The sequence below is a fragment of the Cotesia typhae genome, unplaced genomic scaffold (assembly GCF_013202065.1).
Source record: "Cotesia typhae breed Kobodo isofemale line unplaced genomic scaffold, CoteBio_Ctyphae contig_56, whole genome shotgun sequence".
Lineage (NCBI taxonomy): Eukaryota > Metazoa > Arthropoda > Insecta > Hymenoptera > Braconidae > Cotesia > Cotesia typhae.
Window position 1 is genome coordinate 1,152,647 of NW_027423760.1, and position 27,363 is coordinate 1,180,009.

The following is a 27,363-nucleotide window of genomic DNA, read 5'->3' on the forward strand; positions in this document are numbered from 1 at the left end:
ACAAAAAATCACTGAAATGTAGGAATAATAAAAAATATACATTGTGGTGATTCATCGAAATGTTGAATCAGTGGCAATAAACATTTCAGTGACCTATTAAAATGTTATGTATATGGGCAAATGATATATAACAATTTGATGAATTCACCAAAATGTAAAAAACATGTGAAAAATCATTTTGGTGACGTCACCAAAATGCTCGAAAGTCACCAGAATGTAGAAATGATGTGCAAAAAAGTTACCAAAATGTAGAAACGACATACATATATATATATATATATATATATACAAAAAAATCTACAGTCTTATATTAGTTTTGTATAAATAATAATTTAACGACCGTGAATTGAACGCTCATATTAATTAAGAAAATCCATTGTGTATTACTTTAGATAATAAAAAATTATTCCGGTACGATCATTTATTCGACCAATTTCCCTGCCACATACACTCATCCATACATGGACATCCAGAAAAGATTATGTTTAATGTTATTATTTACTATGTTAAACTAAAAAATTTTTATTGAAATATATTTTATGTGCCTGACAAATTATTTGACTTGATATAAGTGTGTTCATATTAACCTGTAAGTGCGATATAAATTACAAAAATAAATTTCAGTTTCAAGAAAACTGCTTTTTTTGAAATGTCGAGAGTAGAGCACAACCTCAACGCTTCGCTAATGAGGCGTGCAATACAATATTCTTAGTCGTTGAATTGCCGATCGAGTTCTGTACAAATTACATTTTTGTATAAGATGAAAGATCCAGTTTCTTACACTGGCCTACTTATTGACACTTACAATTTTATTTCAGTTTAAAAATTAATAGAAAATTAATCGCTTATTTTGACCTTGGAAATAACTGAAATTTTTTTCTATTGTTTACTGCTTGGTTATTTATGTTTTTCTCATATAAAAGCTGTTCAAATACTTCTTACAAGCTCGGCATTGATATTTCATATCGTTAAGCACAGTGTATATTAATTCTTTGTTCGTAAAAGGATCGTAATCAAATTCTTCATTTTTCAACTTTTCCTTTCAATTTTTCAAATATTGATACAAAGAAAAAAGTATTGAAAAGTATTGGATTGACTAGAAAACTGATACTTTTCAATACTTTTTTCTATATCTCGATATTTTTTTTTTATCAGGGTAACGATGTACCTGATTGATAATTCGGTCAGCAATAATGCGACTAAGAATACAAGTTTCATATGTATTAAGAATAAGAAGTTATAGCACAACTTATCTGGTAGAAAAAAGGAAAAAGAAAAAAGTATTGAAAAGTATTGTATTGACTAGAAAACTGATATTTTTCAATACTTTTTTCTATGTCTCGATACTTTTTTTTTATCAGGGTAAAGATGTACCTGATTGATAATTCGGTCAGCAGTAATGCGACTAAGTGTGTATTTTTTTTTTATATGATTCATTTTAATATTTAGCAATAAACGTAACGGTAAAGTTTGAATCATTAACAATGATACATAATGTAATTACGCAAATACACTGTGTTTTCTTCGGTCAGCTGAAAAATTACCAAGATTGGGAAAAAAAAACATGAATATAACATTATAACAAAGTTATAAAACGATTGAGCACTTACCTTACGTAGAAACAAGTAGTACCTACAAAAAATCTAAAATCGTTAGGAAATTTTAATCTTGGGTAATAAAATCATTGAAAATTTTTCCTTAAGTCAATTTTTTAACATAACTAGAAATAGTATTCGAATATATTTCCGAGAAAAGAGTCGGAATGAATATAGATCGATAATAAATTAAAAAAAAAAAAAATAGGGTGGGACACTTGATAAAGGATATTAGAATGACAAGTAATGTTCGATCGACGCATATCGATCTAATAAAATAAATACTAATATCCTTTATAAAAATATGTTGGCCTCCACGTGGCGTGTCCTGGGTAACGACCAAAGAACTACAGAACAAGCAACGCAAAAGGATTAAATAAAATTGCATGAATATAAAGCGTAAGAGTCTTGTAATTTACAAAGTTCGAAATTCTTTGGCTCGGCTAACACCATCACATACTAACTAAATCTTCAGTAGAAAAAACCAACGTTAGTAAACTAGCTAATAGTTGCTAATCGGTCGCTTCCAGGAAAGTTAAGAGTCTAACAATTTTTGTCTAATGACGTAAAATAGTTGTCCGCGTAGTTCAAAAAATCGTAGCTTCAAACGACCTTTTAAACTATTTTTAAATCATTTGTTTCCAAATTCTTAAGTCTTTGGGGTGGCTGAAGGGGTAGTTCCGGAGGAGTTATCGGCTTAATTATTTTTTGTAGTCTGCGAGAGTGTAAAAGGAATGTCCAAAAAAAATCGCAGCTTCAAACGACCCTTTGAACTATTTTTTTTTAATTTTTTTCAATTTATTAAGTCTTTGAGGGGGGCTCGAAGGGTAGTTCCGGGGGAGTTATCGGCTTGATTATTTTTTGTAGTCTGCGAGGGTGTAAAAGGAGCGTCTAAAAGGAATCGCAGCTTCAAACGACCCGTTGAACTATTTTAAAAAAATTTTTTTTCGAATTTCTAAGTCTTTGGGGTGGCTGAACTGGTAGTTCCGGGAGAGTTATCGGCTTGATTATTTTTTGTAATCTGTGGGGGTGTGAAAGGAGTGTTTAGAAAAAATCGCAGCTTCTAACGACCCGTTGAACTATTTTTCTTGAATTTTTTTTTTTAGATGTCTAAGTCTTAGGGGTGGCTGAAGGGGTAGTTTTGGTATTTTGAGAATCCAATATACTATTTCCCGGGCTCTTTGACTTATTTTGAAACTGAAAAATCATTTTCAGTCTCAAAAGCAAAAAAAATTTTTTTTTGATTTTCGTTCAAAAAAAACGTTCAGAACTTCAGGTACATGCTTTATCAAGAATCTTGGTTGCGCTAGCTTCATCTATCTCACAGAAGGCTGCCCGATTTCCTCGTGGTGGAAGTTTTGTCAAGTTCACACGATTTTTCTCCAGGCTGTCGATAAAGTCACGTTCGAGTGCTTCACGGACGTCGTTCTCGGTAGAGATTCCTTCCAAATCAATGATCTCGATAGTTGTTCTTGATGTGAGCGTTCTGACTGTACCGATGTTAGCGGTTGCTGTTTTTATCACAGCCGGGAAAGCAGCCGTATCTTCAGTCTTGCGACCTATTTCTAGGAGAACGCCCCCGTGTTTCGTTTGTTTGATAGATTCAATGTCTACTCCATTCTCTGTCGGGTTAACCTTGCCCTTTATTTTCTTGAGAAGATCCACGTACATGTGCGTGCGCGCGTGTGTGTGTGTGTGTGTGTGTGTGTGTGTGTGTTTTGTTCGTATATTATAATAATGAATTACAGATATAACATTTGAGCACAATTGTTGATCGTGACTAAATAATAAGACAGCACATTTGATAAGAGTTTGTAATACAATTGTTTTCATTATTTAATTTCCAAAAAATTATTGTCATGGCGCGACAATGCTTTGAACGAGTAATGAGCCGAGATGCTTTGAACGAGTGATGAGCCGAGTACTTTTGGGCAATCAGCCTTGGCCATTCCAATGATTACCTAAGCTTGGGCCAAGACAGGATAACCTAGCCTTGGCTAAGCCTACAGTCCCCCTAATCCCCTAAAAAAAAAAAATTATTTTTATTTATATTATATTTATATTATATATATATATATATATATATATATATATATATATATATATATATATATATATATATATATATATATATATATTTAATTTACAAGCATGTATGGAATACACTCACATTTTATGCTTGTAAAGGTGGATCCTAGGAACTCCGCCGTCCATCTTACGGCATGAAATAAATTATTTTATTGGGCCAAGCTTGTGTAACCTAACCTCGGTCTTGGATAATCCTATCATGGACCAGGACTGAATGACCTAGCCTTGGCCGTGAAATGGTCATCCCAACATGGGCCAAGACTGAATAACCCAGTTTTGGCCAAATTGAATGTTACTTTAACTTGGGTTTTAGAGTCTCTATATTCACATGACATCGTGATATAGCAACCTAGATCTTAGCCAGGACTGGCTAACCTAGCCTTGAGAAACTCAATGATTACCCAAGCTTGAACTAGAACTAGGTCCCCTAGCCATGGCTATTGAATAGCGACCCAGACTTGGGCCAAGACTGAGCAACCTAGCTTTGGCCCACTCAAGGATTACCCGAGCGTTAGCCGAGACTGGGAAGCTTAGCCTTGGCCGTTGAATTGCAACCCAGACTTAAGCCAGAATTGAGAAACCTAACTTGAGCCATTCAATGAAAAATTTAAACTTGATTAATCATTAAGTAATAGAATTTGGAACTAGCAAATGTTCAAATCGAACATTTATTGTTTAAACAAAACAATTGTATATCGTCGAAATTGATACGGTCTTACGAAATAAATTTATATCCCATAATTTACAGTTTAATATTTAATATTGATAATTTTAGACATTCAAATTTATACTAAGATATATAAAACGGTTTACAAAGTCTGAAGTAATATAAGAGCTTGATTTTTGCTTTTTTTCCTGAAAAAACTGAAAAATCTGAAAAACAGTTGACCCTGATGGTGATCTCTGGAACCGCCCGCTATATACGAGTTCAAAACGCTCGTTAAGTTGTTTCTTCCAAAGTTTTGAGCTCTTTGAGTTCCAAAATACAACTTACATACTTTTTCGAGGTCTTTGATTTTTCACACTTATTGTATCTATAGTACTTTCTTAATACAAGATTTTTGACTGATAATTTTTAACTAAACAAATTAACATATAAGGTAAAGTCATTAAAATCTTGATTTTTTATTTTAATAACTGTCCATTTACAAAATTTATATAATTGTTAGTATAAAATAATTTTTATCATGAGCTTATTCCACGGATTTATTCCGATAAAGAAAAACTCTAGAAACATTATTACTCAGTGTATTAAATTAGTATATTACACGAACTGTTCATGTCAGGCGTGCATTTGATTTTTTTTTATATTTTTACCGTTCTCACTAATTTTCAGCTTAAAATTTATATATTTCAGAAAAATATCATTCTCAAATGAAAGAAGCTCAACAAGTCGTTGCCGAAAAAACAAGTTCTCTGGAGGCAGAAGCGTATAAAACAAAAAGATTACAAGTAAGTATCTTTCTAACTAATGATTATCATATATAATATCCGCTCTTCGTCCAATAAAACAATTTTTGATACAAAAACGAATACTTTAAGCTTAGGTAAGAATTTTTTACTCGATTTTTTACTGCATGAAATTTGTTTTGACTCTAAAAATCATTATTTCACTATCTACTTATATTACTAGTTTCAATTATACCTTGAAAAGTGTGAAAAAGAACTGCCTTGTAACAGATTTGCTTTCTGTCCAATTGGCCCCTAATCAATTAATAAACAAAACGAAAAAAATTAACAACCAGAATAATTATTAGGGCGCCACCAGGTTTTTTTCCAAGGTTCCTGAAACCGGTCCAGAGCTGAGAAAACTTATCTCACAGTTAGAGAGAGTGGAAGAACGTGCTGTTAAATAATAAAATTTTAATTCACAATTTGGCCAATATTTAATAATAATAAAAATTTAAGCACTCATATACTCACACTATAATCACTTGAAAACTATAGCCTAACTAACGGCTATCCAGAACTGTTTAATTACTCTGCTGATTAAAATTCCAAAGTAAGTTATAGTCACGGTCTTAATAATATAACAATAACTAATTAAAACAAGAGGCTTAATACCTTGAATTAACTTTTGCTGATTAAATTAATCACGATATAACTCTTACAACCACGTCCAAAATTCTTAACACAAGTTAATTAATTAATTCTGACTAAATTTTTCCTGTGATATTCGTGACTCAAAATAACTGATTTCTTGGACTTAATGTTCACGCCGATAATTCTCAATTTTCAGTAATTTTAATTTAACTACTTCACGGACTTAATCCCAAAATTTACTAAATTTCCACGTGATAAAATAATTTTATAATATAAAATATTTTTAATAAATAATTCTTAATAATATAGTCCTAATAATCTTCTAATAGTTTTATCAATTATAAAATAATCGACACAAGTCGAAATATTCAAATTTTATTTGCTAAAAGATTCGCTAGCTAAGTTTTATCTGACCTTGGGTATTGGAATTTATTGCGACACAAAAATGTATTGACGCTCGACCAAAATTCCACGAACAAATGTTTGTCGATTATTTTTAAGTAACAAAAATTAATCAATTTTACTAAGTTAATTGTTATAAAAATTACAACAATAAAATTAACGAAATTTTCGGATGTTAATTAATTAATTGATAATTTTTTAGTTGTTAAAATTTTCCCGCAAGGTCGATTGAGTGATTCTCGGGTATAAGCCCCCATGAAAATCACTAAATCCAAAACTAGCAAATGTTCAACTATTAATTATTAATAATCGTCGATTAAACGATCCAATAATAATTAATTAGGAGAAGTAACTGGGTATTGGGTAAACCGCGGTCCACTTCTTTCCCACAGAGTAATAATTGATACCTTGACGAAGAAAACGATGATCTAACTCACTCGTTGAGGATGAAGTCCTAGTTGTAGTTGGCTTCCTTCGTCTCGTCACTACTCTCGGGAACGGTCCTTCTTGATTTCCGTGGCACTCAGTCTGGCGGTCACACTACTTCTCTCTTTTCCACTGCACGGCTCACCTATTTTAACCCAAAACTACCCCCTCCTATTCTCTCCTTAGGCCCGAAGATCGAGACGCGCCAGTGCTATGTCGAATAATTATCGATATCCGGTGACTTATCGATTTAGGGTAATTTTACCCTGTTACATAATAAAAATATCGTTCTAAATTAATAACTAATTCCATAAGACTCGATAATTAAAATTAATCTCAATTTTCAATTCCAATTTTTGATAATCAACGACGACAATTAATTAATTATAACCCAATTGATATAAAATTCCTTAACGTAAATTACCTGTCAATTCCGGGACTGAATATCTACGCTGATAATTATTAATTCTCAGTAATTATTGCAATTCAAATTATCTAAAAATTCACGAACTTAAGTTCAAGTTAATAAATTAATACGCAAGAAATTAATTCGATTTAATAAATAATTTCAAGAACTCAGTTTTTAAATATCTCTTCAATTAACTTCCATAAATAATTCACGTTATGACAATTATAATCAAATTCCCAGTAAATTAAATTAATAATGCACAATTCGCGTTGTAATATTGTAGTTTCGTAATAAATTATTTTGTAATATAAAATAAATTCAGTTAAAATAATTCTCAATATCATTTTCAATAATTTCTACCTAAAAATATTCAATCACAAAAATCGACAAAAGTCGACATACTCAATAAGACGTTAGAACATTCGCTGGTTTGGTTGTTATGGCCTTGGGTACTCAGATTTACTGCGTTGTAAAACATCTACCGACGCTTGACCAAAAATTTGTAAAAAAAACACTTGTCGATTTTTTTTCAAGTATAAAATTAATCGTTCGTTTTACCGAATTAATTGATTTTAAGAATTAGTTCAATTAATAAAACAATGTCAGATGTTAATTAGATAAATTTGATTAATTTCAGTAAATAAAAATTTCTCACTACGAATATTATATATGATTTTTCACCTCAAGGTCGACTGAATGACTCTCGGGTATAAATCCCCATGAAAAGTACTCAGTTCAAACTAACGAATACTATCGAATCTTGATTAAGTAATAATACAAATTGTCGATTAAATGATCAAATTAATAAATGCAGAGAAGTGAACCAAGTATTAGGTAAACCGCGGTCGACTTCCTTCCCACTGAGTAATTATTGATATCTTCACGAACAAAACGACGATCTAACTCAATGCATGAGGATGAAGTCCTAGTTATTGTTGGCTTCCTTCGTCTCGACACTACTCCGGGGATCAGTCCTTCTAGATTTCTGTAGCACTTTGTCTGGCGGTCACACCACCTCCCCGTTTAGACTGCACGGCTCACCTATGATAACCCAAAACTACTCCTTATTCTCTCTTCAGGCCCGAAGATCGAGACGCGCCAGTGCTGGGTCGAATAATTATCGATATTCGGCGACTTATCGATTCAGGGCAATTTTATCCTGTTACATACAGCCTATTCGAAGAAATTCATTTTTGTTTTACTATCCAAAAGTTACAAAAAGTTTAATGAAAGATTAAATTTTGCTGAGCATGTTTGAGCCATTTGTTTAGCGCAGCGGGACGAAAGTCGCCACTTTCCGTCCGATTGGTAAAAAAAGAAGTTTTCCATATTATTAAGTGCTAAATTTGCCGTTAAAATGTAGATAAATAAGAATAAGAAAAAATTTGGAAAACGGTTGACCCTGACGGCCATCCCTGTAACTTCTCGCTAATTCCATACCTGGGCTCTTAAAATTATTTGAATATTATTTTGAGCTTTCCGAGTTCCGAAAGATAGATTTTCTATACTTTTGAACTCTTCGAGCTTAAAAGTCTAATAGAAGTTTGATGAAACACTATTTTGTGAATTTTCAAACTGCAATAACTCTTGAATGAATGAACCGATTTTCACGCAGTTGGCAGCATTCGACGCAGTTTTTTAAGCCGCATGAAAAATTTCTAAGTTTGAATTCACACACACGCCCCCCCACACACACACAGTGACAACTTCGCGGGGATAGTCAGGGAATCGTCCATTGAATTGTTACATTTTTTAGGCCTAACCTTGCATTTTTTAGAGGACGCAATTTTATTTTTTTTATGTGTAGGGGGGGTCAATGTAAAGCTAAAACCCAGTTTGTGGGGTCACCACCCTTGTCCCATGGCCGCTATCTTGAAAATAGGGGTTGAAATGGTTTTTACGATATATCTTTTAAACTATTTATTTGATAAAAAAAATTTATCACCATTTTTTGTTGCAAATTGAATTCTCTACAACTTTGGCCCAGTAACTTTTTGTCGTAGAACTATAAATAAAAAAGTTATAAGTGAAAATATTCAAAAATTCGACAAAAAAATTTCTATTTTTCGAAATAATTTTTTTTATCATTTTTCGAAAAAATTAAATCAGATCATTTTTGTAGATCGTTTCTTGAGGAACAACTTTTATACGCAATATTTTTTCATTGAGGCAATAGCTAAGGTTTTACAGCGCTCCGTAGTGAGTACTATTTTTCAGTACTCTTAACTATACCTACATTATACGTGTGTACTAATAATGTGTCATCAGTTATTGTTCTTTTTTTTTTTTTTTTATTTTGTTATAATTTTTCTTAATTATAAATTTTGCAATATTATTAAATTTATAATTAAAAAAATTATAATAACAAAATAAAAAAAAAACAATAACTGATGACACATTATTGGTACACACGTACGATGCTTTTCAATGATTTATACAGATCAAGAAACTCACGGAAAATAGAAACATTAAAATTTGGGAAACTTTAAGTTAAGAAATCACTAAAGACATCTCTAAACATAGACCAGTAAAATTAGATATCATTGATTTTGGACATCTCTTAATATTTACAAATATAAATTCTTACAACTTAGAACAAAGACGATTAAAAATGTAGTAATCATACAAAATAAGCGCTAAGAAATTTAAAATACAAAAGAACTAAAAATCAATTAATTTTCCTATGACCGCTGCTCCAGGAAGTTGTACGGTTATTTTTGATCGATTGTCTTTTAATTTAAAAAAAAAACCAAGGTTTTGCTTTTAATTTTGGTAAAAAATATTTTCAAGCACCCGGAACTGCCAATAGATCCTGTAACCGCTGCTCCATAAAGTTGTGCAGTTATTTTTAATCGATTGTCCTTTAATTTTAAAAACCCACAGAAATTTTGATTTAATCTTGGTAAAAAATGTTTTCGAAGACCCGGAACTACCAACAGCTCCTGCGACCACTGCTCCAGGAAGTTGTACAATACTTTGCGATCGATTGTCCTTTTATTTTAAAAACTTACAGAAATTTTGCTTTTAATCTAGGTATATATTTTACAGGACAATTGGTCAAAAATAACTTTACAACTTCCTGGAGCAACGGTCACAGAAGCTGTTGGTAGTTCTTGGTCTTCAAAAATATTTTTTACCGCGATTAAAAGCAAAATCTTAGTGTGTTTTTATAATTAAAAGGCAATCGATCAAAAATAACTGTAAGCTTCCGGGAGCAGCAGTTACAAGAAAATTAATTAATTTTCAGTTATCTTTTGTATTTTAAATTTCTTAGCGCTGATTTCGTATGATTAATACGTTTTTAATCATCATTGTTATAAATTGTAAGAATTTATATTTGTAAATATTTAGAGATGTCCAAAAGTAAAGATATCTAAATTTACTTGTCTATGATTAGAGATGTCCATTTTATTAAGTTTACAAATAATTAGAACTGTCTATTTTTCTAAATTTCTAAATTTTTCAATTGTCTTTTTATTGACTTGTTTAAATTTATTATTTTCCATTTTTTTAAATCTCTGTCATTTTACGTGTTTGTTTTATGGTTTATCTAATTTCATGGATATCTTGTTTTTAAATTTTCTAATTTTATGCTTATCTTTTTTGAAATAATTCCATTTTTTTTGGTAACTGAATTTTTACATTACTACCTCTTTTATTATCGAAATTTTAAATCACCTTTTTTTTTTTTACAAATAATTTTTTTTATTATTTCCAATATATTATTTATCCAAATTTTTTATTTAGTGATTTCTTTACATAGAGTTGCCCAAATTTTAATGTTTCCATTTTCCGGAAAATTCTTGACCGGTACGAATCATTGAAAAACATTCTATAATATAGGTATAGTTAAGGGCATTCTTCCTAAATTGCCATTTGAAAATTTTTCTACCGAAGCGCCGTCTGGTGTCAGAATGTAGCACTAAAATTCTTAAAATTGAATTAAATTAATAATTAATTTTATAATTAAGAAAAAAATAGGGGAATGAATTTGGTCGTTAGAAAAATTAAAATGCTACAATTTGATAATAATTGAAGATAGTAAAATTTAAAATATACTTACATAAAATGAAAAAAAGTAAACTGTAGGTTAAACATGGGAAAAAAATGTCATGTGTAAAATAATTATTTAAAAAAAAACTATTACCATTCACTAAAAAAGAAATGATCAGCTCCGTGTAGAATTTTTAGGAGATTTTAATCACATTTTACTTAAATTTTAAACAATAATATTAATTAAATAGTTTTATGAAAACCATTTCCAAGTTTCAACATAAACAACAGTATCGTACATATTATGAGGTCCCAAAGGGATCCCAGTGTAAAAAGTGGGAAGTTAAAAATTTTCAAAATTTGTGGATAATGCAGTTCGCAAGTTACACTCCAAATGTAGTTACCATGGGATAGAGAGAAGCAATGTTACCAATAAGCCCTGGAACGGAAGTCATTCATGTAATTTGAATTTATCACCAGATATGGTGAGTTATATATTCTTTATTTATTCATATTTTCTAGATAATGTTTATTTTATAAGGCATGCATATAATGCTATATTCTAGATTTATTATTTGACGTCTATAAATAAATAAATCTACATTATGTAGTGAGATATATTGTATACTTGCGGTTTTATTATATACTAACATGCATTTAGTATTAAAAATTAAAATCTTTCAGTAAATTTTGATATTCGGCTTGACTAAATTCTGCCTCAGTACTTTCGATGAAATTTCCAAATCGTTCTGAGTCTTCGTCTCCGTCACTATCAATTTCAGCTTCATAAATAGCATTCAATTCACCTTGCCCTAATATTGATTCATTTTGATCTGGATTCGGAATGATATCAATTATCTTCTGTTGGATTTTTTCAGATGGTTTATCTTTATTATTTTTATCTTTAGTTTTATCATTTTTATTAGTATCCTTGTTATTTTTTCTAATATTTTACGAACTCTCATGGTAGGTGCAAGAGAACTGGGCTTAGAAAGGTTACTACAAAGAAGAAAATCTTTTATGGCATCATCAACTTCTTTCCATACCATAGTAGATGAGTTTTCTACTTCATGTGAATACTCTACTTCTTTATCATCATTCGAAGAAGAATATAGTAATTTTGGGTTCAATATTTCAGGCACCAAATGAGTCCAATAGAATTTAGTGAGTTTGGGGAGCATTTTTTTGTTAAAAATTCTTCGTCATAATGGATGACCAAACTCAAGGAATTTTTGAAAGTCCATATCGAAAATAAACAATATTTTCTTCCAGTGACGTGAAGTTGGCCCTGGATTTGATAATAATATGGACTGTTCTTCAACAATTCTCTCGGTTTATTGCGTTCAAAATGAGGCTTGCACCACGCAACATTATTGTTAATAGCCTCTTCAACGGTTATGTTCCTTATGGTGTACGGGCATTTATTTCAGCTATTCCATCGGTACCAATTAAGCCATCAGGTGTAGCGCCCAAGCCGAGAATATTTGCGTCAATGAAAAATCCGCATTTATCAATTTGTACGCCAAACTCTTTGCATAAATCACTAAGAGCTTGACTCTCATTGACGATACCATGATTTATTGCAGGATGAAAATTTGCTATTGGTGAATAGAGAATTTCACGAACTGCTTTGTTTTGAGTCGAAATTTTTCGACATTGGCAAGCAAGTTTGAAATTAGAAGCTGTTAAATACAGTCGACGAGTCGTATGCCACTCGACTGAACGTGATTGGCCTACAGTTCTACGCTCAATATTCACTCTGTCGGCTTGTAAAGCCATCAACTTCTGCTCGTGAGCTCCGAATCTAGCTTGATATACTTCAGGTGACATGATCGGCGGATTGGCACCAGGTCCATAATGTGCGTCACTTCTGGAGTAATTGGTTTCCGGGTGGCGATTTCGGAAGCCTTTCTCTGTTGCACGACGTGCATTATTTTCAACTTTCTTTCGTCGCATATTTTCCATATGCCTCAACTGATCTGGAACTTTCTTTCCCATTGAGGTATAAACGTCACACATGGCCGTTTTTGAATTAAATTGGATGACTGAATAACAGACTCGGAAAGTGTAGCTACCGCATTTGTAAGAATCTACACGTTTTGCGAAATTTTTAGAAGCAACCACATTGTTAAACGATTCCGCTAAATTGTTATTGGAATTCATTAAAAAATCTAGTGGGGCAGATATACAAGTACCGAAACAGCCCAATATAGTGCTCCACATATTTATTTTTATTAGTTCATCCATGTGATTTTTAGCTTCTGTTTTATTCCCATCACAATAATGATCTCGACAGTCATCATGCTGACCGAAAACATGATTAGGCATGTTTTCTAAGTCCCTCAGCATATTCATAATTTTATTGTCCTGAGAATCGTTAACAGATTGCCAATATTTGGCTGCTGCTCGAATAGCAGTACTGGATTTTCCTCCAGCTACTTTCAAAAAATTTTTAAGAGTAGGGTGATCTTTGAATTGATCCAAGGACGCTAAATTAGAAAGATTTGTTGACAAACGTCGAAGTATGTGGTTCGTGCAAAGTAGTTTTCCCACGGTAACATCAAAATCTACATATGGGTTATGGTTGTGGATTGCTTTGATGACACTGCTGTCTCCATCACCAATCATAGTTTTGTACACGAGATTATGTTTTTCAACACTGTACTGAAACAGTCCCAAAATATTTGCCGACTCCATACTGCTAGAAGTTTTTTTCGAATCATAATTACACCAACAGAGATGAGCCAATTCTTTACCTAATTGACATTGTAAGCATCTCTGATTGGCGACACCAACATCTAAAACTTTTTTTGTATGGTAATCGATCACTACTCCTAAGCCAGAAGGAGAATCAAACGATCCAGTTTTGTATGATCTTTTACCCCAAGAGCCATCAACCACTACTGTTGTGTGCGCCATATTTCCAACAGCTGTAATGCGGCCTTCCAAACGAGCTCTTGATTCCGCTTCGGCACCTGCATTAGCCATTGATTGGATAGCTGTGCGTTGAACATGCAAACCCATCATTATTTCCATTTCATGATATGATTTGTAATCATAGCAGGGTAGATTTACAGAAGCAAGTAAGCCTTCAAGTTGATAGAACCCTATACCACTTCCAAAACATCCCAAAAGAATACCTTGATTAGTAGGAAGTTCATCACTCTTGTCAGGTTCGCTTTGAACTTCGAATCTGTACTCACATCCATTACATTCAAAAAATAATACTGACTGTAATCCATACAGTACCGACCCAACGTAATTACATTTGCACTGCCATGTTCTGCAAGCTTGTTCTCTTGAGCTTTCGCGATGTAAATCAAATAACATATTTATTTCATTATGAACATAATCATAATCAATAATAAACTTCGTTGTATGTTTTAATGGTTTTCTGGTATATTTCCGAGGAGGTTTTTTGATTCTGTATGTATCATCAATATCAAATGTAGAATCATCCGCTAGATTGTTAGATGGTAACGGGTTAGGTATAGGTTTGCTTGAAGTCTTAGTGGTTTGTGTGGGAGTAGATTTGTTTTGATTACGATCGCTCTTCTTTAAACTTTCTTCAACATTTATTACGGATAGAGTGTACATATTTCTCTGCAAAGCTATCATTGAATCTTTTTGTGAATTATCTTCAGCGATGTACATATTTGATAAAACTATTTCATGTACATTGTCAAGACTTTCGAAACAACAGAGACATGATTTTCCATCATCACCATCTTGCTTACCTTCGGCATTCCTGCTGTGGGAATCAAATGTATAATACACCCCATTGTATGAAATGATGGCAATGGAAATCATATTCATGGTTAGAATTGCTGCTGTGTTCGTATCTTCAAATACATTTTCTAAGCGTTTGTTCAGCGGCAAAAAAAAAGACGAGTTATCAATATTTCTACAAAAGTGTCCGTCAAAAATTTGTGAAATTTCGAAAGAAGAATAAAATGGACCTGAAATGTTAACATTGTTGACAAGTTCAGTTGCTGACAAATAATGTTCATCGCTTCGTTTATTCGAAGAATCTAAGTGATTCAACTGTGATTGATCTCTAACATTGATACTTTTTTTGTACAGTTCATCACCAATATCTAAAATCTTATCAATAGTGCTTGATATCCAAGTGTCAACTGGTTTCAATGTGTTAAAAACAATCGCCGATGCAGCCATAGCCTCTATAACAAAAATACATAAATATGCACAGTGGTTTTTACGGTATCTTTTATTGTTATACCACACACCCAAGTTGTACTCAAATATTACCTAGTATATTGTGCACTGTGTTAATTGACACTAATAGGGTTGTAATTCGTCATTAGCTACCTGCAGTCAGTTCGGAACTGCCGAGAAATACGAATAATAAATGTGAAGGTAAAAATAATTAAAAAATTACACATTTATTTAAATAAACATCAAGGTTTAACATGCATAAATAAAAAAGGTTATTAATTTAGACATTAGTAGAATAAGATCTTCGTCCCCAAGCAGAATCAATAGCTAATGTTGCAGGATCAACTTCTGGTGAAACTGGCGCTCGAACTACTGCTGAAATAATAAGTGTTCGACGGATTGGTTGTGGTCGACCTGGAAGCCTCAAATTTTCTTCAGCTATTCCCGCTTGAACCTGAACCACATTTTGAGGTGGAAATGGAACTTCATGAGATGAAATTTGTCTAGTTTGACCTCGATCCTCGCTCTTAGCTGAAATGATTTATCGTATTGAATAACAGGATGTCAAGTTGGGGAGTTTTAAACCAAACATACATTAATTTATAACCAAAAAGTTTTGAGATTTTAAGAAATGCTTAAATATTTTTAAATTAAAAATGTACTAATTTTTAATACTTACGAGTCATTGCAACTATTAAAAATAACAAATTATTGAGATAAATCTGCGGCGACTGTTTCAATAGTTTTTCACAGTTGTCAATAATTGATTCTTTAATTTTAATAATGTGTTGCTGCTTTGTTGTTATTGTTAAACTATGCGGTTAAAGGGTTAGGAAGGTGGGGCGTAAAAAAGTCGTATATAGAAATTATGTACACATAGTCTATATATATAAACAATTTGCTTTTACCATCAGTAAAATAAACTTTGTATTTTTTAGCGGGAATTATAAATTAAATATTCAATGAAAATAAAAATTTTACAAAAAAATTTTTTTTTAATTTTAAAAAACAATAACTTAAAAAAAAAACTTTTATTCATCAGAAATGTGGAATGGAAAAAATTATTTTAAGGAGTTCGGTCGATCTGAATGAAGCAGAATAATTTTTGAACCAAAAAAAAACTTTTGGTGTAAATAAATTTTACTTAATTCAAGAATTTCTTTTCTTCAGTGAAACTCTTCGAAATAATGAAGTAACTCATCAAAATGATTTTTTTGGTTATGAAGTTTTTCTCTTAAACCAAATTATTTTTTTTATCAGTGCAGAAGTATTTGTATAAATATCTTTTTTTATTTTCTTGTGCGCATTTCATGCTACATATTTACGTTCGAAACCATTTATATTTTTAAAACAAGTCCTATTTTGTAATAGTCTATCATTTCAGGGATTGTACTTTTCAAAGCCACGCCCTACGAAAAATGCAAAATGGACATTACACGTATATATATATATATATATATATATATATATATATATATATATATATATATATATATATATATATATATATATATATATATAGTATTTGACCTTCCATCATTTTTTTGAGTGAAAAAATATTATTATAACATTTATTCTTAAATTCGTTGTACTACATATTTTCTGGTAAAGAATATTCATACTTTAGATAACTTTAAATTATAAAGTTATGACTACCGACTTACAATTTGATATCACTATTAAGGAAAGCTTGGTTGTAAGTAATAAGAATAAACTAGAAAAATGACTTCCAGCTAAAAAGTGGAAAAAATATCTACAAAAAAATGAATTTTATTGATCATAACTCGACTCAGTAAAAATGAATTTATTAAAACCAAAAAAATTTTTGAAAAGGCCGTTGTTTTGAGCAAGAAAAAGTTTTTTTTTGGATAATAATATTTTCTTAGCTCAATAAAAATCTGCCAGTGAAGTTTCAAATTTTCTTCGCCAATCTCGAAAATATTATTTAAACAATTTGGGAACTTATGCTGATGCGATATTTTAAAACTATGCTCAAAGAAAAAATTTCTTTAATCGAAGTGAAAATTTATTTAAAACGATCGTTTGTTTAGTCTAGAAAATAGCATTATATGCATGCCTTATAAAATAAACATTATCTAGAAAATATGAATAAATAAAGTATGTATAACTCACCATATTTGGTGATAAATTCAAATTACATGAATGACTTCCGTTCCAGGGCTTATTGGTAACATTGCTTCTCTCTATCCCATGGTAACTACATTTGGAGTGTAACTTGCGAACTGCATTATCCACAAATTTTGAAAATTTTTAACTTCCCGCTTTTTACACTGGGATCCCTTTGGGACCTCATAATATGTACGATACTGTTGTTTATGTTGAAACTTGGAAATGGTTTTCATAAAACTATTTAATTAATATTATTGTTTAAAATTTAACTAAAATGTGATTAAAATCTCCTAAAAATTCTACACGGAGCTGATCATTTCTTTTTTAGTGAATGGTAATAGTTTTTTTAAATAATTATTTTACACATGACATTTTTTCCCATGTTTAACCTACAGTTTACTTTTTTTCATTTTATGTAAGTATATTTTAAATTTTACTATCTTCAATTATTATCAAATTGTAGCATTTTAATTTTTCTAACGACCAAATTCATTCCCCTATTTTTTTCTTAATTATAAAATTAATTATTAATTTAATTCAATTTTAAAAATTTTAGTGCTACATTCTGACACCAGACGGCGCTTCGGTAGAAAAATTTTTAAATGGCAATTTAGCGAGAATGCCCTTAAAATTACTGAAAAATATTACTCAGTTCGGAGCGCTGTAAAACCTTAGCTATTGCCTTAATGAAAAAATGTTGCTTATAAAAGTTGTTCCTCAAGAAACGATCTACAAAAATGGTCTGATTTGATTTTTTCGAAAAATGATAAAAAAAAAGTTATTTCGAAAAATAGAAATTTTTTTGTCGAATTTTTGAATATTTTCACTTATAACTTTTTTATTTATAGTTCTACGATAAAAAGTTTTTTCGGTCAAAGTTGTAGAGAATTCAATTTGCAACAAAAAATGTTGACAAATTTTTTTTATCAAATAAATAGTTTAAAAGATATATCGTAAAAACCATTTCAACCCCTATTTTCAAGATGGCGGCCGTGGGACAAGGGTGGCGACCCCACAAACTTGGTTTTAGTTTTACATTGACCCCCTCTACACATGAAAAAAATAAAATTGCGTCCTCTAAAAAATGCAACCCTAAATGTAACTTTTCAATGGACTAGAAGCTTTTTGTGACCTTCAAACGTTAAGATTTGATGGAAACTCGGTGTGTGTGTGTGTGCGCGCGCGCGTGTGTGTGTGTGTGTGTGTGTGTGTGAAACTCCTCATCATTAGAGTTCTTTTGCCATTAAATTTCACTTAAATTTGAATCAATTCATCTCGGTAGATTTTGAGAAACCTTATGCAATGTTCACAACTTACCAACACATTCTATTTGATTTTATTCATTATTATCCTTGTTACAGGAAGAGATTGCACAGCTGAAACGAAAAGTTGATAGAATGAAGAAAATTGAATTAGCCGAAACATTGGATGAAGTGATGGTCGAGGAATTACGGGAGTATAAAGAAACGCTCACTTGTCCATCGTGTAAAGTTAAACGTAAAGATGCAGTACTTACGAAATGTTTCCATGTATTTTGTTGGGATTGTCTTCGAACGCGTTATGAAACTCGTCAACGGAAATGTCCTAAATGCAACTGTGCGTTTGGAGCAAACGATTATCATAGATTATATTTATCAACTTGAATAAAATAAAAATGTTCTATCCAATGATCGATACAACTTCTTTCTTATGGAAACTTATAATTATTCGTTATTAATTAATTAATAATGATAGTTTCCAAATAATTTTGTCTATCATAGGATTCTGTATGTTAAATCTTCAATGGACAGTTAAATTAAGTTTTTTTTTGTACTTCCATTGAATTTTATTGAATAAAATGTATTGAAAAGTCCATCATTGAGCCTTTTGGATCCACTCATTTTAATAAATAGATGGGAAAGGGATAAAAAAAAAAAACGTAATAAATTTTTAGTCAAATTAAAAAGAGTTTAGATCACAAGAAGACGATCTGGGATTCCATGTCTCATCAACAACATTATCAAATCAGAAACTATTCGCAGTTTTCTTGCGTTCTCTGTATCAATAAGACATATGATGTAGAGCGATGCTTCCTTTTACTATATATATATATACATATTGTAACGGAGTACACGAAACCTTCTTTATCCGGTGAAGGTCTTCGATCCGAGCTAAAATTATCGACCAATTCCCCAGGGCGCTGTGCTCCGAAGTACTCGCGCCAATAGTCTTATGCTAGTAAGTAAGTCCCCGAGAGGGTAGTGCCGGCGCTAAGAGAGAGAGAGAGTGGGGAAGACAGAGCCAAGAAGAAACGAACCAACATATTTTGGTAAGTTTTATTGTGTTCGAACGATCGAAGAATCGACATCGCAAACATCTCATTCAGGTAATTATTTCTATTCTATTGTTTCTTGTGGAACGGGGCGATAAATTTTAGTTAAATTTAATGCTTGCTAGGCCCAATGCCAGCTCGCTTAAGTTAATTAATCTAAGAAATATTCTAATACCAATTTCGTGTTCCAGAATAAAATATTTCTTGAGGATTAAGTTACGAAGTGGCGATTCAGGACCGTGCTGCCAATAAGACCTCACCGAGGAGAACATCAGGGAAAAACGAAAAACTTGGGAGTAAAAGCGTCGAGGGATTTTGAGAAAGAAAAAAAAACCCAAGAAGACTCCAGGTACAATAAATATGTCTAAATAGATTCTCGGTGAAGCGGCATCAGCCAGGCCTTATGTCGGCTGGAGGTTATCGCCATTTCGCGTTCGATTACAATCCTTAGTTATTAAGTAAAAGTTTAATTAATTAATCTTGCCAAAATTTAAGCAATTGGTTTAGTCAATAATTAAGCACTCGTTACTTGAACTAAAGTCTGAATAAAAGACCGAATAAAGTTAAGAATAAATTTAAGAACAAGTCAGAAATGAAATAACTAAATATTTAATTAATAATACCAGGAATTATTTCGGGTTATTAATTAAACACGTAGGCAGAGTCGGGATTAATCTTACTAGGAATTATTTCAGTTTGTTAATTCATGATTTTGGTGTCACGTGAAAATTTGAACTCTGGTAATTGAGTTTGAGTAAAATCAGTTAATTTTGTGTCTATTAAAATCATTAAAATAATTTCAGTAAAATATTTTACTAAAATAAGTAAAATCATCAGAAGTTAAAATTAATTAAAATCAATAAAAATAATTTGGAACGAATTTTGATTGTGTGAAATAAAATAGAAGTAAAATTAGAATCGTAAAAAATCGTTAGAATAATTGTTAAAATCATTTAGATAAAAGTAGAAAATAAATCAGTTGTAAATTTCACTTGAAGAAAAATTCAACAAAAGTTGGGAGAGGGTCCGCCATCTTGTTTCGAGCTAAAACGCCAAGTAAAGGACGTACAAGGTCGAGACTAAAAATCTCAAGGCGTTGTAAGGTGAAATATAATCCCCAAAATTAAAATAAAATAAATTTCAAGTTTCAAACAACATAAAAAGAGTAAAGAAAGTAATTTAGCAAGAATAAAATAAACTCAGTTATTCAGAGACAAGTAAAATAATTTAGTTAAAATTGAGTGAAATAAAACCAATTGTCAATTTCTTAATTCAGAGATTAAAACTAAATAAATTAATTAATTAACTCTGACAAATAATTTGGACAAGATTAAAACAATTCAAGTAAATGAAATAAAATTACAAAAGTCGGAAAAATGAAACTAAATTAATTTTAAGGAAATTAATTAAAGTTATATTATGATAGCTTTTTCACGGCACTGGCGTCGACAGCGCCGAAGAGGTCCACCTAAATATTGGCTTACCTGGTTCGTAGATTGTTGGGCACCAGGAACTTTACGTTCCACGGTTCGGAGTTAACAGTTGATCGTCGTTGGGCGGCAGGTCAATGTCGAAGAGATTCTAAATTGTAGAGCGGGTATAGGAAGCGATTCGGAATTTTTGTATCACACGAGAATAAAAATAAAAAAATTGAGACAATTCAACAAAAAAAAAATAATTAATGCGCAGGAACTGTTACAAATAGGTTTATTAATTAACAATGATCTAGATCAAACAATTACGCAGGTCCGGCACTTCTCAATAGCAACAAAATCTGAATATAATACAATAAACAGAATGTTTCTATTTCTTCTCTTAAAAACAAACTTTCGAATTTCTCAATACAAAAAAAAATAATTGTTCGCTCTTCTTTTTTTTTTTTTTTTAACCAACAAGATTTTGAATTTATAAATATCAAAAAAAATTGTTCTCTGGTCCTTTCTTAACAAACAAAATTTGAATTAAATAAAAATAATTGTCTTCGTCTTTCTTCCTTAGCAAACAAATTATGAATTTATCAATACAAACAAAAAAAATAATTATTTCGCTTTTCTCGTCCTAACAAACAAGTATGTATTTATTAATAAAAAAAAATAATTGTTTCGCTTTTCTCGTCCTAACAAACAAATTATGAATTTATTAATAAAAAAAATAATTGTTTCGCTTCTCTCGTCTTAACAAACAAACAAAAAAAAAATTCACTTTAATTCGTATTTAAGGAAATGAATTTATCAATTGGATCGCTCTGTGGTATATAGATTATCGATGGCACAATCTGTCAACCAGTTATCATCCGCGGCGGATAACAGGACCGTCGGTAACTGTTGTTACCCGTCGGGCAATACGCGGGAACAAAGCTCGAGGTATAGTGTCTATTGGCGCTCTTAGATGGCCCTCGAGTCGAGGCAATTTTCTGCGGCAGGTAATCTCAAACTTTACCAAGACCTATCGACAACTGTACACAATATCTCTTAACAACGTATTTCAAAAAATTTGGCACTGGGCACCTGGCTGACGTCACCCTGAAGCTGGAATTCAACAACGCAATTGTTGAATTTCGGTACACAATTATTCTCGGACTTAATTCAAAATCGTAATTAGTTGTCCTTTGTTACTTTCAACGTAAAAAAAAATTAAATAAACATTTATAGCTTGTAATTCGGACAGGTAAGAGAAAAAAAAAACCTATCCGATCTCGGCTTACTCGCGGATCGCGGTAAAGTCACCCAGGTAAATTAACAAACTGCGACCGCACTTACCCCGTTCAGTCCACGGCTCGGCACGGTGCGAAGTCCAGGAAGCAGATGTCGGCTGTGCTAACAGGCGGCAGAGGTTCTCGGCGATGGCGTCACAACGGAATTTTTCGTTGTCGGAATGACCAAAAAAACTTTTGATATAATTTTTGGCTTCTGGTATACGGCAATGACACAATAAAATTAACTTTCGGTGAGATCGACACTCAAAATTAACAAAATGAATAAATTCAACACGTAAGCGGCTGAATTTCCAATATAATACGTCTTCGCTTGATTTTAGTGTCACAACAAAATTTTTCAGCGTATGAAAAGTGGCTTGAACGGTATCCAGATCAGAATTGAATTTAATTCATTTCTCTTTCGATTTCCAGCAACATGTGGTTTTTATCTAGCGCAGCTAAGAAGCTGCGCGTCCAATCAGCCGTTGTCGGATAAATTTCCATGGTCGATGGTTGGTCGATTTCCCACTTTAGTCCTCCATTCAGCGTTTAGGTGGAGCCTTGATGTGCTCCCGTCGCTTCAACGTCCAGTCGTTCGTAGATTCCGATTCCGGGTTTCCCTCGTTGATCGTTGTCACTCCCAGATGTCTCCCTGGTCGTTGATTGCGAACTGAACTGCGGGTTCGCCCGGTCGCTTTTCTCATTCGCTCTCTCTCTCTCTCTCTCACACACACTCTTAAATACATCGTAAATTGTCGGACGCATTCATCCATACTCAATATAGTTTAATTTCTTTGGCGCGGTTCGACTTAATTTCTACCTCGACCCTGATAGCCATATAACTTACCTATAACTTACTGTCAATCTACGTCCACAATTTGAAGCAAACTTGACGGAAAGAGTTGGCAAAGCGAGCGATTACCTATTAGTTACCTATAACTTACTCTGCAAATAGACGTCAAAACTTGCTGTACAAGTATTTCCTTCAAATTGTAGTCAAGTTGAAAGGAAATTTAACTACAAGTTTGATTGTTAACTTGTATTTAAGTTGCGGCCGTAGATTTCCGTCAATTTGCTTACAACTGTTGTTGAAAGAAGAATTACCGCCAACTTGATGTATAAATTAACCGTAACTGCTGGAAGTCAACACTTACTGAGAAAGCGCTGGCTATCAGGGGAGCTTCGCATTCTGATCGGAAACCACTTGGGGCGACACAGGCGCGTCGAATCTCAGCATTCCATCAGCTTAGCCAACACTCTAGACTAAATAATACTCAAAAAAAAATAATCTCTATAAAGGAAATCTAGACTGGAAAAATTTCCCATGTCACAATATATATATATATATATATATATATATATATATATATATATATATATATATATATATATATATACATTATATTGGCACTCCATGCCAAATTACCGAGGTTTTGGTCCGACTTCCTTCGATCTCACTGAAAATTTTTTATCGTTTTCTACCCTACCAAAGACGTTTTTCTGAATTTTTTCAGATTTTTTTACCCAACCCAAAAAAAGTTACGAATTTTTGAAAAAAAAAACGCTTTTTTTGTAAATTGCTGTAACTTTGACACAAATTGACCTTTTGGCACTTTTTTTTTTGAAAAATTTTGTTTTTAAATGTAGTTTTCAGAAATAAATACAAAAAATTTTTCGGAAGTCACGATATATAAAATATTTCAGTTTTTTCAATAAAACCGTAGTTTTTCAAGGTCCAAAACCTTCGATTCTAAGTTTTTTTGTCTAAAAAAAAACTTCAAATAATACTCTATTTAACCTTGCCATTCCGAAGTTGTGCCCACTTTACCTTATATGTATTTTTTTTTAATTGAAAAAATAAAATTTTTGAAAATTGGATTATTTTACAAGAAATTGCATCAAATTTATTTTGGATCCTTCGTAAAACCTCATAGGTTGAATACAATAGATTTTTGAAAATTCGGGCATTTATAAATCTGCCGAATTGTAAAAATTCCGATAGAAGTTATATTATTTGTCGGTAATGATAAAACAGTTTCGAAAAATTCTCAGAGATGGCGTGACGAGTATTGCAAATGAGAAAAATCAGATTTTAAGCTACGAGATCCAGTCTGAGTCTCGGACTAAGGTAGATGCCCCGATTCCAACCAGGTTCGATGCACCAGGTATATAACATTAAATTCCACACGAATAAAACATGAAATTATGTCCCTATGATTGAGACCAAACTAACCTGATAGTTAGGATCAAGGTTAGCAGGTACGGGTCACCCTGGCAGGATGTCCAGGTCAAATATCACCTATTATACAGGAATAAAAAAGATCAAAATAATCCACAGTGTACTAGAATCATACCTTGGACGGTGCCGAATTGATTCTAACCTAAACCATCGTACCTCAATAGAACCAGGTGCTATGGTTGAAATTCTACAGGTACAAATGTATGTTTTTAATACATTAACATGTCTGGGACCCAATTAAGATTACCTCGAAGATGTAAGTGACTATTGATCAGCTAAGGGAGACACCCGGGTACTTCAAAGACCAGATTGCTAGGAAGATAATTCTTCTCCGTTGCAATAAATTTTTTTTCTCAAAGTAGGATGGGCAATTATTATGTGTCCGTTCAGTCGGAAAAACGGGCCATGTCTACAATGGAAAGCCAGATAAGTCGGGGGATATTTCTCCACCGAAGGAGTCAAATTTCTTTCTCAGGGTAGAATGGACAACTATTATAAGTACCCGTTTTTCCCAAAAACGGGCCATGTCTAAATTGAACAACTGGGAGGGAGTGAGGATATTTCTTCACTAGAGGAACCGAAAGTTTTTATCGGGGTAGGTTGGGCATCTATTATAAGTGTCCGTTTTTCAAAAAAATAACAGGCCATGTCTAAATTAAACAACTGGGTTCATGGGAGGGTCTTACACCGCCAAAGTAGTCAAATGTTTTCCTCGGGGTACATTGAGCATTTTTTATAAATGCCTGTTTTTTCAAAAAAAAAAAAAAAAAACGGGCAACGTCTAAGTTATACCACTGGGTTCGTAGAAGGGTCTTACACCTCTAGAGTAATCAAATGATTTCTTAGGGGTATCTTAAGCATTTTTTATAAGTGCCCGTTTTCCAGAAAAAAACGGGCCATGTCTGAGTTATACTACTGGGTTCGTAGGAGGGTCTTACACCGCCAGAGAAGTCAAATGTCCTACGGGTATCTTGGGCATTTTTTTTAAGTGCCCATTTTTCCTAAAAAAAACGGGCCATGTCTTAATTATACTACTGGGTTCGTAGTAGGGTCTTTCACCGCCAGAGAAGTCAAATGTTTCCCTAGGGGTAGGTTGGGCGTGTATTATAAGTGCCCGTTTTTCCAAAAAAAAAAACGGGCCATGTCTCAGTTATACTACTCCGTTCGTAGGAGGGTCGTACACCTTCATAGTAGTCAAATGTTTTTCTAGGGGTATCATGGCATCTAATATAAGTACCCGTTTTTCCAAAAAAAAAAAACGGGCCATGTCTAAGCGTACAACTGGGGTAGTAATAAAGTCTTACACCTCTAGAGTGGTCAAATGCTTCCTTAGGGGTAGGTCGGGCATCTATTATAAGTGTTCGTCTTTCCGAACAAACGGGCATATCTAAATTGACCGGGTTCGATGGGAGGATTTTTTTTCTCCGAAGCAGTCAAATGTTTTTCTCAGGGTAGGTTGAAAACTAATTACAAGTTTCCGTTTTTTTCGATAAAAGGGGCAATGTCTAAATTGAACTACTAAATCAAAAACAAATATTATTATTGTAATTAATTGTAATTAACCTCAACCTAGATTAACCTGGACTAATAAATAAATCTATTATTTAACTGACTTGGTGAGAGAATCTTATGCCTTCGGAATAGTCAAATCTTTTCTTGGAGTAAGATGGGTATTTACACTAGTCACAAAAATCAAGGAATATAAAAAAAAATCTCAAATTTTAGGGTAATCTTCAACGAACTTTAACTCCGAAGAAAATGATCATACACCAAAAAAAAAAAGTAAATTGTAGCTCCAAGTGTCTCGTGCTAAGATGTGACCATGAAAATTTTTTATCATATTTGGGTGTGGAGTAATCCTAAGAACACTACCAAAAGAAAAAAAAATTTTTATTGTTTCCTTCAAAAGCTTTTTCATAAAATTCAATGCCATTTAATTTGACCTTAAGAAATCGCCTATACGATGATTTGTCGCGGAATTATCGTCCATCAAAGCAAAAAAATTCTTTTTAATATGATAATCAATAACTCTGGGAATGATGATTGTATAGGAAATCGAAAGAGGATTTTCAAAACTACACAGAAAAAAAAATGTTCTTGAATCAAGTATATATTCTTGAAGAGCTCAATATTCTTGGTTTGAGTAGAAAAATTCTTGATTTAAGAAAATTTTTCTTGATTTAAGGAAATTTTACTTAATTCAAGAATTTTTCGTCTTGATTTAAGACAATTACCCTCTTCCAAATTATATTTTTGGTTCAAGAATTTTTCTCTTGAATCAAGTTAATTTTTTTTTTCTGTGTATACAATATTCTCTATGAGATAACGTGAATGGATTTTAACGAAATATTTTTTTTTGAATTGAAAACGTTGACTGAAAAAAAGACAAAAGTTCACATAATTAAGGATATTTGGATAACTTAGCATAACTTTGGATAGAATAGATAAACGAAGGATCTCGTCAGTAATTCTTAATTACCCTCCTACAATTCCTGAAAAATTCAGTGCGCTGCGATTTTTTTTTCATAGCACCTCGAAGCTTCAAATTCTTTGTTTTCCCAAAAATTACTATTATGAAAAACAAAAAAAGTAATTTGAAAAAAAAATTTCAATCTTTTAAAATTTTCTCGATTTTTTTCAACGGCTGTCTTGTCAAAGGCATTAGCGTTTCCCAAAGCTTATTACGCAGAGGTTGCTTTTTCCAATTTATGCTTCTTACACACTTGTGTGCAGAAACGCACACACACACACACACACACACACACACACAAGTGTGTGTAAGAAGCGTAAATGGGACCGAGCAACTTCTACATGATACACTATAGGTGACGTTAGTTTCTTCGGTAAGACAGCCGT

General features: G+C 32.2%; 2 protein-coding genes across 4 annotated transcripts in view; one reads left to right on the forward strand and one right to left on the reverse strand.

Moving 5' to 3' along the window:
• The window catches only part of Bre1 (E3 ubiquitin-protein ligase Bre1), a 116,644-nt gene extending 97,530 nt beyond the window's left edge, over window positions 1-19,114 (forward strand). For all 3 annotated transcript variants that reach the window (XM_074250295.1, XM_074250297.1, XM_074250294.1), the window contains 2 exons: window positions 5,041-5,135; window positions 18,624-19,114. In XM_074250295.1, coding sequence (XP_074106396.1) covers window positions 5,041-5,135; window positions 18,624-18,905 — 377 coding nt within the window. In that variant the 3' untranslated portion in view covers window positions 18,906-19,114. The remainder of the gene's footprint in view (window positions 1-5,040; window positions 5,136-18,623) is intronic.
• Window positions 12,361-16,584, reverse strand: LOC141532037 (uncharacterized). The gene is made up of 2 exons (XM_074250195.1): window positions 15,812-16,584; window positions 12,361-15,663 (listed from the first exon to the last, which is right to left on the reverse strand). The coding sequence occupies exon 2, from the start codon at window positions 15,130-15,132 to the stop codon at window positions 12,361-12,363; it is 2,772 nt and encodes a 923-aa protein (XP_074106296.1). The 5' UTR covers window positions 15,133-15,663; window positions 15,812-16,584.
• Window positions 19,115-27,363: the final 8,249 nt, after the last annotated feature.

Coding starts and splice junctions, on each gene's coding strand:
- LOC141532037 (XM_074250195.1), bottom strand. CDS start 15,132: ATGGCTGCATCGGCGATTGTTTTTAACACATTGAAACCAGTTGACACT.